Source organism: Bos indicus x Bos taurus, chromosome 17 (genome assembly GCF_003369695.1).
Source record: "Bos indicus x Bos taurus breed Angus x Brahman F1 hybrid chromosome 17, Bos_hybrid_MaternalHap_v2.0, whole genome shotgun sequence".
Lineage (NCBI taxonomy): Eukaryota > Metazoa > Chordata > Mammalia > Artiodactyla > Bovidae > Bos > Bos indicus x Bos taurus.
Genome location: NC_040092.1, coordinates 25,588,669 through 25,603,034, shown reverse-complemented (window position 1 = coordinate 25,603,034; position 14,366 = coordinate 25,588,669). Strand labels below are relative to the sequence as shown.

The following is a 14,366-nucleotide window of genomic DNA, read 5'->3' as shown; positions in this document are numbered from 1 at the left end:
GATTCTCAAACTTCAGGCATTTCTCACCATCCTTATGAGTTTTGTCAAGGGGGGATGATGACAAATGTCCTTGTGTTACTAGTGATTCAATGCTCTCCTTGAAATAAGCCTAATGCTTCAAAAACTTAGGTAACTTAATTGAAAATGCAACTTACATCACTAAAGGGAAACTGAGATATCAAACACATCAATAGCCAAAGTAAAAATAAAACCAGCATTCAAAAATTCTAGCTAGACACCATCACTCTGCACAGAAAAATATGCCTTCTATTTTGAAACCAAGGGCATTTATAATCGTGAAAAGTTGTCCTAAGAGTTGCTTAGGTCTCAGCCTTTCTCCTTGATGTGATTAGAAAGGTTGGAAGAGGAACTGATTCCGTTTTAGAGGAGGCCCCATCTTTGTGGTATCCAGAAGCCTCCTATATCCACCCGTGGGATCCACCCATCCTGGAATTCCACCTTCATCATTTCCTGGTCTTTCAGGAAACTGCTGCAGAAAAATGTTTTGTTTTTATGGAAAGTCGACCCAACGCAAACTGCCTGGTGTCCCAGCTTAATTCACAAAGTGGGAACAGTTAGTACTGTTTAATTACTGACAGAATTAGGCTTACAGATTGATTTATGGCCTTACAGAGGAAACAGATATTCTTGGAGGAAAGCAGATTTCTCACAATTAATTTGAGGCAGGCTCTTCAGATGGGAAGTGCTCCCAGAGGCCTGGGATGCTACTGAAGAGCTGGTAGGCCTCAGCTTACTTCTCTAAAGCCTTCCTAAGGTGTTGCCTCTCCAAGGATTAGTTGTGCTAATTACCCAAAGAAGATTAGATATATTAGCTAGAACAGCGTCTTGGAGAGTGAGTAGCCATGCTTACATCGTATTTCAGCCACTGATCCAGTACCTGGAGTTGCAGCTTCCCAAAACTTGAACACCAAAGAGTAGGAAAAATTTTTGTGAGTCAGCTGTGTATAATGGGGAAATGGTTTACCCTGGAATGTTAGCTATTTTTGCCCTGAGGATGCAGATAGAGAAAATTTTTTGCCATGACATACCTCCCATCCTCCCCCCAAAATGTACTTGGTGATTGCAGTTCTGGAAAAAAAATTTTTTTTTGAATTAGAATACATAAAAAGATTGTTTTTAATAAAGCATAGGATCATTAGATCCTAGTCAATACATTTGAAAAATGTTTTAGAAATAGACTCCGTTTCACATTGAAACGGGCTCTGGCAATCTGGACTTGGCGTTTTATGCAATCTACTGGCTCCGCCATTAAGAAGACAGATGGAGATGTGCCAGGGACTAAACCTCAGCTTCCCCATCATTGAGGTGGAGGGGATAGGCGACTCGACCAGTGGTCCTTGGATGGGCAGCATCAGTATCACCTGGCAATTGTTAGAAACACAGATTCTTAAGTGTCACCTGCTGCGGCTGCTGCTGCTAAGTCGTAGACTTGATAAATAAGAGGCTCTAGGGGTGGCGATGGAGGACTCACTATCCCAGGTGATGTTGATACTTACTCAAATTTTGCAAGTCCTGAAACACATAATCTCTTAGGTTCTTTGCTGTATTAACTCTAGAGTTTTATAGGAGAGAGATGCAAAGTGAAAATGCAGAAAGTTTAAGAAGTAAATGAAAAAAAAAAAAAAAACCCAAACAACAAAACCATCCAGAAAGACAGACATTCAAAAAAGTAAATATAGAATAAAATAGAAGCCACATCTCATAGAGAATGAAACCCAGACAGACACTCTTGAAAATTTGCAAGCTAAGCACCCAAAGTGTTGATATATTTTTGCAATGACGGGCATATATAATAAAACTTCTGTGGCTCCCTTGGCTGAATGATAATGACCCATTTTTACCTACTGAGGTAAAGTCACCTCATTTGATTTGGTTGTTGTCGGCTTACAATATTCTTTAAATATTCAGACCGCTTTCTCTCGCTCTCATTTCTGATTCGGGTAATTCAAAGGCTCCCATGGAGAAGTCCTTGGGCTAAAATCAGAGGCTGATGCTCTGTAGCCTTGGTTTCCAGTGTGTCTTAATTAGGCATTCAGGAAGGATAAATGAAGAACTCGTCTTTTGTCTTCTCAAGGCCAAGTTGGCCCCTAACGGATCCATTCCTAGTTCCAAATGGGCCAGAGGGGAGTCAGGACGGAATTCTTTTAGGATCAGTGACTTGGTGGTCATTCCAGGGTAGAGGCGGGGTGAGGCCAGCATGACCCTCAGGACGGCTGGCAAGTCAAAGTCTTCCTCCCTACATATTGTGGGGAAGATCCAGCGCGGGGGTGATGGGCCCTTTACAGCCATCTTCTCGTTTACTGGCAGGCGGAGAGCATTAGAAACCCCCAAGACAGAGGACCTGCTCTTAGCGTGAGATCTGACTAGCAGGAGAAGGTAAACGGCCTTCTTGACACCTGTTGGGAGAGTGGGCAGCTCCCTGCCGCCTCCTCCGCGCTGGCCGAGCCGGCCGGGTACTAGCCCGCCTCCCAGCCCCTCCACTGCCGCTCCGGCGCGCAGGGAGGGGGTGGCCGGGAGGGTGGGTGAGGGGCAGACCCGGAGAGGTGGGATTGACTGTGCGGATTGGGGCTTGTGGCTGTCACTCCGAAAGGGTGGGGCTTTTTAAAAAAAGACAAATTTTTAAGGCAGACCCCGAGTCCGCACCCGGCACCGTGGCGCTCGCGTCCGTGCCGGATGCAGTCTCGGCGGAGCGCGGCCGGTGCGCGGGCGGCGAGGTCCCAGGGCCCGCGGGTCCTCCTCCGCGCGCGGCTAGCGCGCCTCCCCCAGGCGGCGGGGGCAGCCCTGCGTCCTCGGAGTCGGCGGTGCGCGCCGCGCGCTTAGGTCCCCGCGAGCTTGATCCCGGGCGGGAGCCGGGCCGGGGCGGGCGGCACGGGGAGTGACTGCTCCCAGCCAAACTTTGGCGCCGGTGCGCGCCCCGGGGCGCGGCCGGGCGGGATGGGGACCAAGCGCCCAGGCGCCCCGCGCCGTTCCGGGCGCCGGGTCACCCGGCCGGGGGTCCTCGCGCCGCCTCCGCCCGCGCCCCGGGCGCCGCATCCCGGCCGCCCCGCCGCCCGTTAGCCTATCCGCGTTCCTGCGCTCCCGGAGGCGCCCTTTGGGGGCCACCTGGGAGCCAGTTCTCGCTGGGTAAACGGAAAGGAACAAATTCGTGTGGATGAAAATAAAAATATCCTGGTGGGGGTGAAAGGGAGGTGGGGTTTGTCTGCGCGCGCGTTGGACTCGGGAGAGCAACTCCGGAGCGGCGTGCGGTGTCGCCTCCCGGCCGGCCATGGACTGGCGGGAGGAAGGCGCAGGGCGCCGCGGCCGCTCGCGCCCCTAGCCCGGCGCTCCCTCGCCTTCCCGCCCCGCTCCGACCCTCGGGGAGCTTGGCGACCGTGTCTTCATCGCCCAGACGGCACCGTGGAGCCGAGGATCTGCGCTCCGGGTCTCCGGGATGTGCGCGTCTGCGATGGGGACGCTGTGGCACCGCTGGTCCCCCGTGCTCATCAGCCTGGCCGCCCTCTTCTCCAAAGGTGAGGAGACGCCGCCGCCGCCACCTGGGGCCCCGGGACGAACTTTGCTGGGAGTGAGTGTGTGGGAGGGTGTGCGTGGTTGGGGGTGGCCGGGAGAGTGGGTGTGGGTGTGCGTTGATGCGTGTGCACGCGCGCGCGTGCGGCAGCCAAGGTCCTCAGCGGCCCCTTTGCAGCAGGTGCCTCCCGGGAAGACTTGGGCGGGAGGCCCTGAGTGAGAATGCCAAGGGCGGCAAAATAGCCCGGTCCACCTGGCAGCCTCGGGGAGGGGGTCGCGTGGAGAACCTTGAAAGGAGACGTGGGCCCTGGGAAGGCTGAGGAGGATGTCCGAGGAAGGGATTGAAATGACCTCCTGAAAAGGTTCTGGAATTTGGACTTGACTTTTTCTGCTGGCAGGCACCCGTGAGGATATAATTCCAGAGCGCGCCTCTGTATGGGAATGCAGTTGAGTACATTCGTCGGCTGCGACGCCTATGAGATGGGTCCAGCTCTGGAGAGGTGGCCCTGAGTTTCTCTAAGAGAGGTTTTGGGGGCAGACTTCTCTTCCTTTGCCTTCTGTGGCTGTTTGTCCGAGGGCAGCATCCGTGAGGGTTGGGCGCAGAGTTTAAACCGTGCTTATCACCTGCGTTCCCCCAGCAGAGCCCCTAATTTGCAGCTGCCAGAAAAGCCGGGATTCCCCATCTGCTTCCCTTCTGTCAGCATCCCTCTCTGTCATTGGTACAGCAAGTTGGAATGCTCAGGACACGAATTCCTTGAAGGGAAATTATTTGATTCACACGTGAGGTTGTAGAAAGGATCAGCAGTTCTTCCTGCTTACTGATCAGGACTCTATCTGTGTGTGGTTCCTTCTCCCAAGAGCCTCTTTCCTACAGAGAGAGAGAGAGAGAGATTAGAAGAAACGTGGAGCTTTTTAGCAGTCTCCCATGTGTGTCCCTAAAACCCTGTAAACAGATTTTTGTTCTCCGGAGAAGATTTCCGAGATGAGATCGCTCTTAGAAACTTCAAAGCCAATTATCATGCACAGAGCCTTTTAATTACAGGAATTTTCTGTTCTCAGAGCCTTTCCGGCATCACTGAGGTTACATTGCTTTAGATCTGACAATAGCCGGCTTTTGTGCTGGTGTGATTTAGGACAGGGTGACCCGTGCCCACTCTGCTTGGCTGTCTTTTCAAGTGTGGTCTAAAGGGCTCATGTCTCCTAATTATGAGTTAGAGCAATTCTGAGGGCCAGAGCCTCGGGGGTTTTTGATGTGCACAAGAAGCAAGAAAAGGTTGATGAATTTGGTGAAGCCAACCCAGGCAAACGTGAGGTTAAAAAAACCTGAATCCACAGCAACAACAGCCCAGCAGACTTGCCTTTTGCTACAAGGCATGTTTTCTAGTGGTTGTCGCTTGATTTGATAGTAGGAATGGACTCCTGTGTTTTATGCTGCAGTAACAAGGTTTTACTAAGAAAGGTACAGAATTGCTTTGTAAATATGACCTAACTATTGTGTTTCCTTGGTTAGGTACATAGTTCTCTTACTGATCTCCTTATTAGACTGAGTAGGGTTGAAAAGAAATGTATTTCCCCTGATAGTCTTTTGAACTTTTTCAAGTGGAAACTCTGAAAATGTCCTTAAAATGAGAAACTCTGATGTGAAGGTCTTGGCTTGTGGAAAGATGCTATAAGCCCAGCCTATGGCATATTTTGAGTTGAACACCCCTAAAACCATTCTGTCCTATAAAATTTCCTGGTGCAGATAATAATGGTGTTTTAAATGCAGGGACAGTGCAGTTCTTTTTCCATTATGTTCAAGTCACTTTGCGCTCTCAGATCCTCTGACTCCCTGAAAGTTCTGAACCAGTTTGAAATCCAAGATGGACTATATTTCAGAGGATTTTGATTGGAAGAAAACATATGCATAGACACACACCCATCCAAAGTGCCCAGTTTATCTGGGTCCAATGGAAAGATGGAGATTGTTACCAAATACTAAATACTGCTTCAGTGTATTATTGTTTTTACTGCATTGCTCTAGTTCTTTCTAAAGATGAAGCTTTAAAGGAACAGATGTGCACATTTTAACAACAGGCTAAGATCTTTGAAATTCACATTTGTTTAAATTTTATGCACAGGAAGTGATTGGACATAGAGCAACCTCATAGATCTTTTGAAAATCAAATAAAAATAAAATTTCATTGCTTGCACTTCTATCCCTTGGGAACTGGGAACTCTACTATGACACAAAAAGTTTGATCAGCACTGTCGTCAGGCGGTCCCAGCCTTCACTGGAGAATGATCTTTATGTCAAGCCATCAGAGGGCTTGTGTCTTAAGTTTAGGATATTAACTTACTTAAAAACTTCATGCAGATTACAGCTATGCCAGCTTGCAAATGTGGTTTACTATGCTGCTATTGGCTTCGTGGAAGGGGGCAGGGCATGGAAAGGAAAGGGGCCCAAAGACAAATTAATGAGACTGTTAAGGCAAGTTCACCTGTCGGCCACATAGGCCAGACAAACTGAAACGTCAGAATTTGGAACAGAGAAAGGTTTATTGCAGGACCATGCAAGGAGACAGGTGGCTTATGCCCTAAAAAGCCTCGAGCTTCCTGAAGAGTTTTGGCAAAGCGTTTTTAAAAGCCAAGTAAGGGAGGTGGTGGGGGGGGGGGCGGGTCACAGGGTACCTGATCAGATGGTGCACAATTCTCTGGCTGATGATGAGGGAACAGGGCAGGGTTACAGGGGTTAATTTTATCTATCCTTAGGCTCCAAGGGTTGTGGGGCTATGTGCTCTCAGTCCTTAAGTAGTTAACATCTTCCATTTGGTGGTGGGGTTTCTTGTCTGCAAAACAACTCCGGAAATGTGCATCAAATACTATTATTTAGGTACTTAAGAGAGGAGCTAAAGCAAAGGATATGGGGAAAGGCCTGTCCCAGGAAGGTCCCAGGGGTTCCTTCTCTTACAAAACTGTGCATGTGTTAGTCGCTCAGTCATGTCTGACTCTTGGTGACCCCATAGACTGTAGCCCGCTGGGCTCCTCTGTCTATGGAATTCTCCAGGCAAGAATACTGGAGTGGGTTACCATTTCCTTCTCTAAAGGATCTTCCTGACCCAAGGATCGAACCCTGGTCCCCTGCATTACAGGCAGATTCTTTACCATCTGAGCTACCAGACTTACAAGACTAGTGACCGTCAAAGAGCTGGGAAGGCTTTCAATACAAAATCAGGAAGGTTGCAACATGTAGACTGCTTGTCATGACCCTGACCTGCATCCCCCAGAGTTGTGTTTTCTTGCAAATGCCAATAAGGAGCAGACACTCAGAGGCCTGGAATCCTGGGAGAGGAACTGCTGGGGTGATGGGGCACCATCTTCAGGCTGTGCCAGTCATGTGCTCCACCTGCATCCGGAGCAGTACAGCCAGCCTGCTGGGCAGTGGCATTGTGAGGTCACCTTCTGCAGAATGTTTCCACCTTGATCAGTTCAGTTCAGTTTAGTCGCTCAGTCATGTCCTACTCTTTGCGACCCCATGAACCACAGCACGCCAGGCCTCCATCCATCACCAACTGCCAGTTTACCCAAACTCCTGTCCATTGAGTCAGTGATGCCATCCAGCCATCTCATCCTCTATTGTCCCCTTCTCCTCCTGCCCTCAATCTTTCCCAGCATCAGGGTCTTTTCAAATGTGTAAGCTCTTCGCATCAGGTGGGCAAAGTATTGGAGTTTCAGTTTCAACATCAGTCCTTCCAGTGAACATCCAGGACTGAGCTTTCTTCTTAGGTCAGAACTGAAGTGTCTGGGTGGCCAAGCATCACCTCTTATTTAAGAATGTCCTCCCACATCCCATCCTTCTGGACTGGAAGGAGCTTCGGTTTCCAGTGACACTTTGGGCTATTGGGGAGGAAGGCATATTCCAGGAGGGAGCATTCTGGGGTGTGTGTGTATGTTTGAGAGAGAGACAGAGACAGAATAGACTTCACTGCTTACATTTAAACAGTGACAAAATTAAAAGGCTAAGAAATGGGGAGACCATGAAATTTCATTTTTCCTGAATTAAAAAGTTAAATGCTAAATATGATTTTATAAAAAATACTTAAATACATAGAAAGTTAGAATTCTAACTATTCAGATCTGCTTAATTTAGTTCAATTCTGAAAGCCAAGGGAAAATGAAAAACAAAAACTCCAAAAATACCCTATTGTAGAAGCTTACTTGTTGTTTGGTCGCTAAGTCCTGTCTGACTCTTTGAGACCCCATGGACTGTGGCATGCCTAGGCTTCCCAGCCCTTCAGTATCTCCCAGAGTTTGCTCAAACTCATGTCCATCGAGTCAGCGATGCCATCCAATCATCTCATCCTCTGTCGCCCCCTTCTCATCCTGCCTTCAGTCTTTCCCAGCATCAAGATCTTTTCCAATGAGTTGGCTGTTTGCATCAGGTGGCCAAAGTATTGGAGCTTCAGCTTCAACATCAGTCCTTCCAATGAATATTCAGGGTTGATTTCCTTTAGGATTGACTGGTTTGATATCCTTGCTGTCCAAGGGACCCTCAAGAACCTTCTCCAACACCACTGTTCAAAAGCATCAATTCTTTGGCGCTCAACCTTCTTTATGGTCCAACTCTTACACCCGTACATGATTACTAGAAAAACTATACCTTTGACGATATGGACTTTTGACTTTTACATTTTTACACTTCTGCACTTTACCCTTGACTTTTACATTTTTAAAATTCATCTAGCCATTTATCCATTGACCAATTTATTCAACCAGTCATCATCCATTATGTATTCATCCATATATCCCTCCATTTATCCATCCTTTCATCCATGTGCCCATCCATCCTTCTGTTCTTTCATCTATGTAGCCACCTATCCATCCTTAAGTCTAAAAAATTTGATAATTCAAAAAGTTTCAAAGAGCACAGAACCCTGCAGGAACTATTTGCCAGTGTTCTGAGGACACAGGATTAGGAAGGTGTAAAGTCATTGCTGGCCATTTCTCTAGCTTGTAAAGCGCACAAATCATCCACGATTTTAAGTTGTGAGCTCAAACCCCTCCTGTTCTGTGTTCAGGTCCCTCTTCCTTTCCTCTTCTGCTTTTCTTGGTTCCCTCTGCTTCCTTATTTTATCACAGTAGCTGCTTTTGGAGCACCAGTTGTATTATTACACACTTTATGCTGGCCGTAGGATTACAGCAGTGAGAAGAACCCACACAGATAAGGTTACTATCCTTCCAGAACTGGCAGTTCATAGAGGAGACAGAGAAAAGTGCTTAACTGTATAAAATTGTAAGGCTTCTCTGGTGTTCTAGTGGTTAATACTCTGCACTCCCAATCCTGGGGGCATGCGTTTGATCCCTGGTCTGGGACCTAAGATCTCCCATGCCACCTGGCACAGTCAAAAAAAAAGTAATTATACATTACATAAAAATGTTATATAAAGGAATGCCAGCTTTCAACTGTGATGTGCTAGAGGCACAGAGCAATCATCTCTGAGTACAGGTACGTTGGCCTTGAACTTAGCGCATCTGGGGAGTGGCTAAGTGTTAACAGAGCTGGTATATGAGAGGGAGGGTGCAGACACGTACGTGGACTCCAGAGGGCAGTGTGGCTGGGCAGAGCGAGCAGTGGGGCTTGTGGTACTGCATGAAGGGACAGGATCCTGTCACCCTGACCTGGAGACAGGCAGCAGTCAGATGGGGTGTGGAGGTATCCGTGGCATCCAACCCTAGTCTTCTGCATTGGCAAGTGAATTCTTGACTTCTGAACCACCCAGGTGATGCTAGTGGTAAAGAATCCACCCGCCAATGTAGGAGACATAAGAGGCGCGGGTTCTATCCCTTGGTTGGGAAGATCCCCTGGAGGAAGGCATGGCAGCACTCTCCAGTATTCTTGCCTGAAGAATCCCATGGACAGAGGAGCCTAGCGGGCTATAGTCCATGGGATGTGGAAGAGTCAGATATGACTGAAGTGACTTAGCATGCACTCATGAGTCACCAGGGAAAGCCCAGATGTCAGGTACAGACGGATTTTTCAAGGGTCTGTAAATTTCTTGTAGCTTCCTTAACATCTTACCACGAACAAGGTGACTTAAAACAATAGAACTTCATCCTAGCGTAGTTCTAGAGCCAGTAGTCCAAAATCAATGTCCCTGGGCCAAAATCAAGGTGTCGGCTAGAGGCTTTAGGGGAAAATCTTTTGGGTCCCGGTGACTGCCTGTAGTCCTTACTTTATGGCAGAATCACTGCAATTTTCAAGGTTGCTGTCTTCCCATCTCTGTCTGTTCCATTCTCAAACCTTCTCTTCTGTGTCAAACCTCCCATGCTTCCCCCTTACATAAAGATACAAGTGATTGGATTTAGGGACCACTGGGAATAATCCGGACTGTCTCCCATTCTACTGTAATCACATCTGCGAAGACCCCCTCCCTTCCCCCTTCCCCCTAAAAATAAGGGAACACTCACAGGTTCAAGGCATATAGATACCTTTTGGAGGGCACTTTTTACAGGGGTAACATTTTAAAACTATTTTCTGTCTCCTCTAAAGCTTTCATTACCTCTAGAAGCAACATCTATGTATTTTTCTATCTGCTTTCTCTCCAGTACTTAGTGTAGTACTTTGGACCCTGCAGGGGCACAATAAGTTTTTAAGTATCCTTAGGACTGTAAATTATTGTTAAAAGAAACTTTTTGCCACAGTAAAATTGTTTGATGCTGGTTTTGTTTTTTTCTCCAGTAATTCAAAGAGCCCCAGGACATACTTTGGTCGATAATAATAACAGCGAATTTTAAAGTAATTATTGCATGCCAGACACTGAGCTGAGTGATTGATGAAAATGGTTTTTGTGAATTCGCAGATAAACCCAGTAGGGTGGATTTTATTCGCCCCATTTTGTAGATGCAGAAATGGAGGCTCGGAGACGTAGCGTCCAAGATCTTAGAACTAAAGTAGCACAGTCTGAATTCTGATGCCCAAGCACCTCGCTGTTAGCTCTTTTACATCCTGCTCATGTTTGTGTATTACTTACAGTGAATCCCTTTGTCAGGCAAAAATTACGTCTGGTGCTGGACTTGATAAACTTTGTGTACAGAATGGTTTCCCTGGAATTTCAGCTCCAAGCCTTGGATGTGGTTGGCGCTCATTATTTGTTGCTGGAAATGAATAAATGAATATCCTGATTTTTTTTTTTTTTTAATTTTCTCAGTCTTCATTTTTCCAACAGCAATCGGGAAAGATAGCAAAAAAGGATTAAAACATAGATTTTTAAATATAATTGTATTTATTTACTTGGCTGTGCTAGGTCTCTGTTGCTGCTTCGGGCTACTCTCTGGTTGCAGTGCGTGGGCCTCTCACTGTGGTGGCTTCTATCGTAGTGGAGCGCGGGCTCTGGGCACAAGGGCTTCAGTGGTTGTGGCATGTGGCCGATAGAGCACGGGCTCAATAATTGCAGCTCATGGGCTTAGTTGCTCCGTGGCTTGTGGGATCTTCCCAGATCAGTGGTTGAACCCGTGTCTCCTGCACTGGCAAACTCGGATTCCTCTCTGCTGAGCTACCAGGAAGCCCCTAAAACATAGATTTTAATCCCAAGGCTGTCACAGGGGTGGAGGAGGTGATCTGATGATGAGTCATGGTGTGGTTGTCTCCGAGGCCAGGATGCTGATGCATCTTTGGTTGTGCTCCCTGAATCCCAGGATCCCATCATTCATTCATCACCTCAGCTAACATGCATGGGTCCTGGTGGAGGGGAGACTGACGTGACCTCTGTTCTAATAAGACTAAACCTCTGGGTAACTTAGGTGACTCTTTAATACCATTGTAAAAAAAGAGAAAGAAGCGTGTAGCATGAAGGCAGACAAATATTTTTCCTGTTTCCAAAAGGAGAATGTTAGGTTCTGTGAACATATGGATCGGCGAGTTTAACTTATGATGCCAGACCACAAGCTTGAATGAGTTATGGGGAGAATATTGTGCGGGTTCTGGCAGATGTGAGTGGTGATCACGGGAAACCAGCATGGATTTGTCATGACATGAGACCAGAGACTCCAGATATTTTGATATCACTTTTACCATTCATTTAAAAATCTGCTTTAAAAAAATCTATAGGAAGGATTAAGAGGAGCACCCAACAGCTTGAAACCAGGGTTGTATTCATTTCAGTGTCAGTTTTAAGGGTCCCTTTATTTATTAAAAAAAATTTTTTTTGGTCTTTTTAATTTTACTGTTTTTCAAGATTTGGCAACTTTGAAAATCTTATTTATTTAAAAAATTTAAATGTCAGGGTACTGATACGTTCTTAAAATCTTTATTATTTTTTATTGAAGTATAGTCGATTTACAGTGTAGTGCCAATCTCTGCTGTACAGCAAAGTGATTCAGTTATATCCGTATAGACACCCTTTTTTATATTCTTTTCCATTATGGTTTATCACAGGATATTGAATATAGTTCACTGGGCTATACAATAGAACCTTATTGTTTATCCACCCCACATATAATATCTTGCATTTGCTATTCTCAAACTCCCAGTCTTTAACTCCCCCTCCTCCCCTTGGCAACCACAAGTCTCTTCTCTATGTCAATACGTCTGTTTCTGTTTCATAGATAGGATCATTTGTGTCATATCTTAGATTCCGCATATAAGTAATATCATGTGATATTTGTCTCTCTCTTTCTGACTTACTTCATTTGTCTCTAGGTGCATCCATGTTGCTGCCAATGGCATTATCTCATTCTTTTTTGTGGCTGAGAAGGCGATGGCACCCCACTCCAGTACTCTTGCCTGGAGAATCCGGGGGTTGGGGGAGCCTGGTGGGCTGCCGTCTATGGGGTCGCACAGAGTCGGACACGACTGAAGTGACTTAGCAGTAGCAGCAGCAGCATTCCACTTGGAAAAGGCAATGGCACCCCACTCCAGTACTCTTGCCTGGAAAATCCCATGGACGGAGAAGCCTGGTAGGCTACAGTCTGTGGGGTCACAAAGAGTCGGACACGACTGAGCGACTTCCCTTACGCACCACGTCTTTCTCCATTCATCTGCTGATGGACATTTATGTTGTTTCCATGTCTTGGCTTTTATGAATAGTGCTGTTATGAACACAGGGTGCATGTATCTATTTGAATTATAATTTATCTGGATATATGCCCAGGAGTGGGACTGCTGGATCATATGGGAATTCTATTTTTAGTTTTCTGAGGAGCCTGCACACTTTTTTCCATAGTGGCTGCACCAACTTTCATTCATACCAACAGTGTAGGAGGGTTTCAAGGGTCCCTTTTATACAAATGTATCATCCAATATGTCTGTCCTGTTAACTCTCAGAAATTAAGAATCTACAGGAAAGGAAGGCCCTTGAACTCAAACAAATTTGTGAAATACATTCAAAAAGAGATTAAGCACATATTGTCATGACAGGACAGCAGTAACCAAGGTGAAAAATACATTTGAAAGAGTTGAAAGGGAATAAAACTTTTCTCCCTCTTTTTCTTAACCAAAGCCTAGAAATGAGACTGAGATATACATTTGAAAAGACAGGAATTCGCAAAGAATTTTTAGCCATTAGCGACATTAGTTATTTTCCTTGTGAGAAACATAAATTCTTATGTTTCAGGGAGAGATGCTGAGCAGACTCACTAAGTAAAGAAGGTGGCAATTAGATTCATTTTTGTTGTTTTTGCTTCTGTGTTTGGTCAGGAAAACAATGTTGGTAGGTTGTGGGGGATGCTTAAATTTTGATACAACTTGCTGAGGTTCTCAGATTCTGGACACAGAGACTTCCCTGGTGGTCCAGTGGCTAAGACGCCATGCTCCTAATGCAGGGGGCCTGGGTTCGATCCCTGGTTGGGGACCTAAGGTCCCACATGCCGTGGAGTGACTAAGGCCGAGTCCTTGCGCTGCAACAGTCCCAGGTGCTACAATTAAGACCTGATTCAGTCAAATAAATAAAATATATTAAAAAAAAATCTGTCTCCTTTTCAAGTTGCTTTTCTAAGAAATCCTTCTTAGGCCTTAGTACCAGGAAAAAAAAGGAAAAAAAGCTATGTTTATCCTGAGAGATAGTTTACACCTCATCCTAAGAACACCATGAATTTTCTAAGTGAATTTCCAATTGTCTGTCTTTGCTTGAACTCCTATGAGTCTCGGAGCCAACTTCGCTATTTATAAGTCTAGGAACTTAAGAGACACATCTTGTGACTCAGCTCCAGCCTTGGCTTTATTTTATTTTCCTTATTCTGTCTCTCTTGTCTGCCTCCTTGCCTACTTTTTCTATCCCAGTGCATTTATTTTTTGTAAGCTACTTCAAAGTAATCCTGACACAAGGGAGAGGTAAAAATAAATAATCTCACTCCCTGAAGACGACTGCTGCAGCAGTTTGATGTCTTTCGTTTTGGTTGTTTCTCTATGAATTTTTGAAACAGTTGTGTTCACACGGTCTCTGGGACACATAATTGGTTTTTTACTTTCCTGAGTTCATATGTTTATGTAAGCATATTTCTCATGTTTTAAAGATGTATCACAAATATATTTTTAATGTCTTTGCTATAGCTTAAAATTTTCAACTCTTGCTACACAATTATATAATTTATGGGTTTTTTTTTTTTGCTATTGTGAGGAAATCATTATCTTTGTGCATAATTTTTCCTTTGAGTTACTTTCTTAGAATCACAGTTAGTTAATGATGGAGCCAAAGAATATAGATAGAGATTTGCTGCCAAATTCTTTTCCAAAAGGGCTCACCTTTTTGTACAGGTGTTAATGATACCTGAAAGTGACCATCATGTTGAACCTTGTTGCCCTTAGTGATGGCACTATGGGTGTCTGCTGTACTCCCACAATCTTTGTAGACTGCCTTGGTGGCCCT

The 14,366-nt window shown here is 45.7% G+C and overlaps 1 protein-coding gene across 1 annotated transcript in view; it reads left to right on the top strand.

Moving 5' to 3' along the window:
- Positions 1-3,067: 3,067 nt before the first annotated feature.
- Positions 3,068-14,366, top strand: part of TMEM132D (transmembrane protein 132D) — an 895,992-nt gene continuing 884,693 nt past the window's right edge. Inside the window, exon 1 of the mRNA XM_027567049.1 lies at positions 3,068-3,530. Within this exon, the coding sequence (XP_027422850.1) occupies positions 3,452-3,530 (79 nt within the window). The 5' untranslated portion in view covers positions 3,068-3,451. The remainder of the gene's footprint in view (positions 3,531-14,366) is intronic.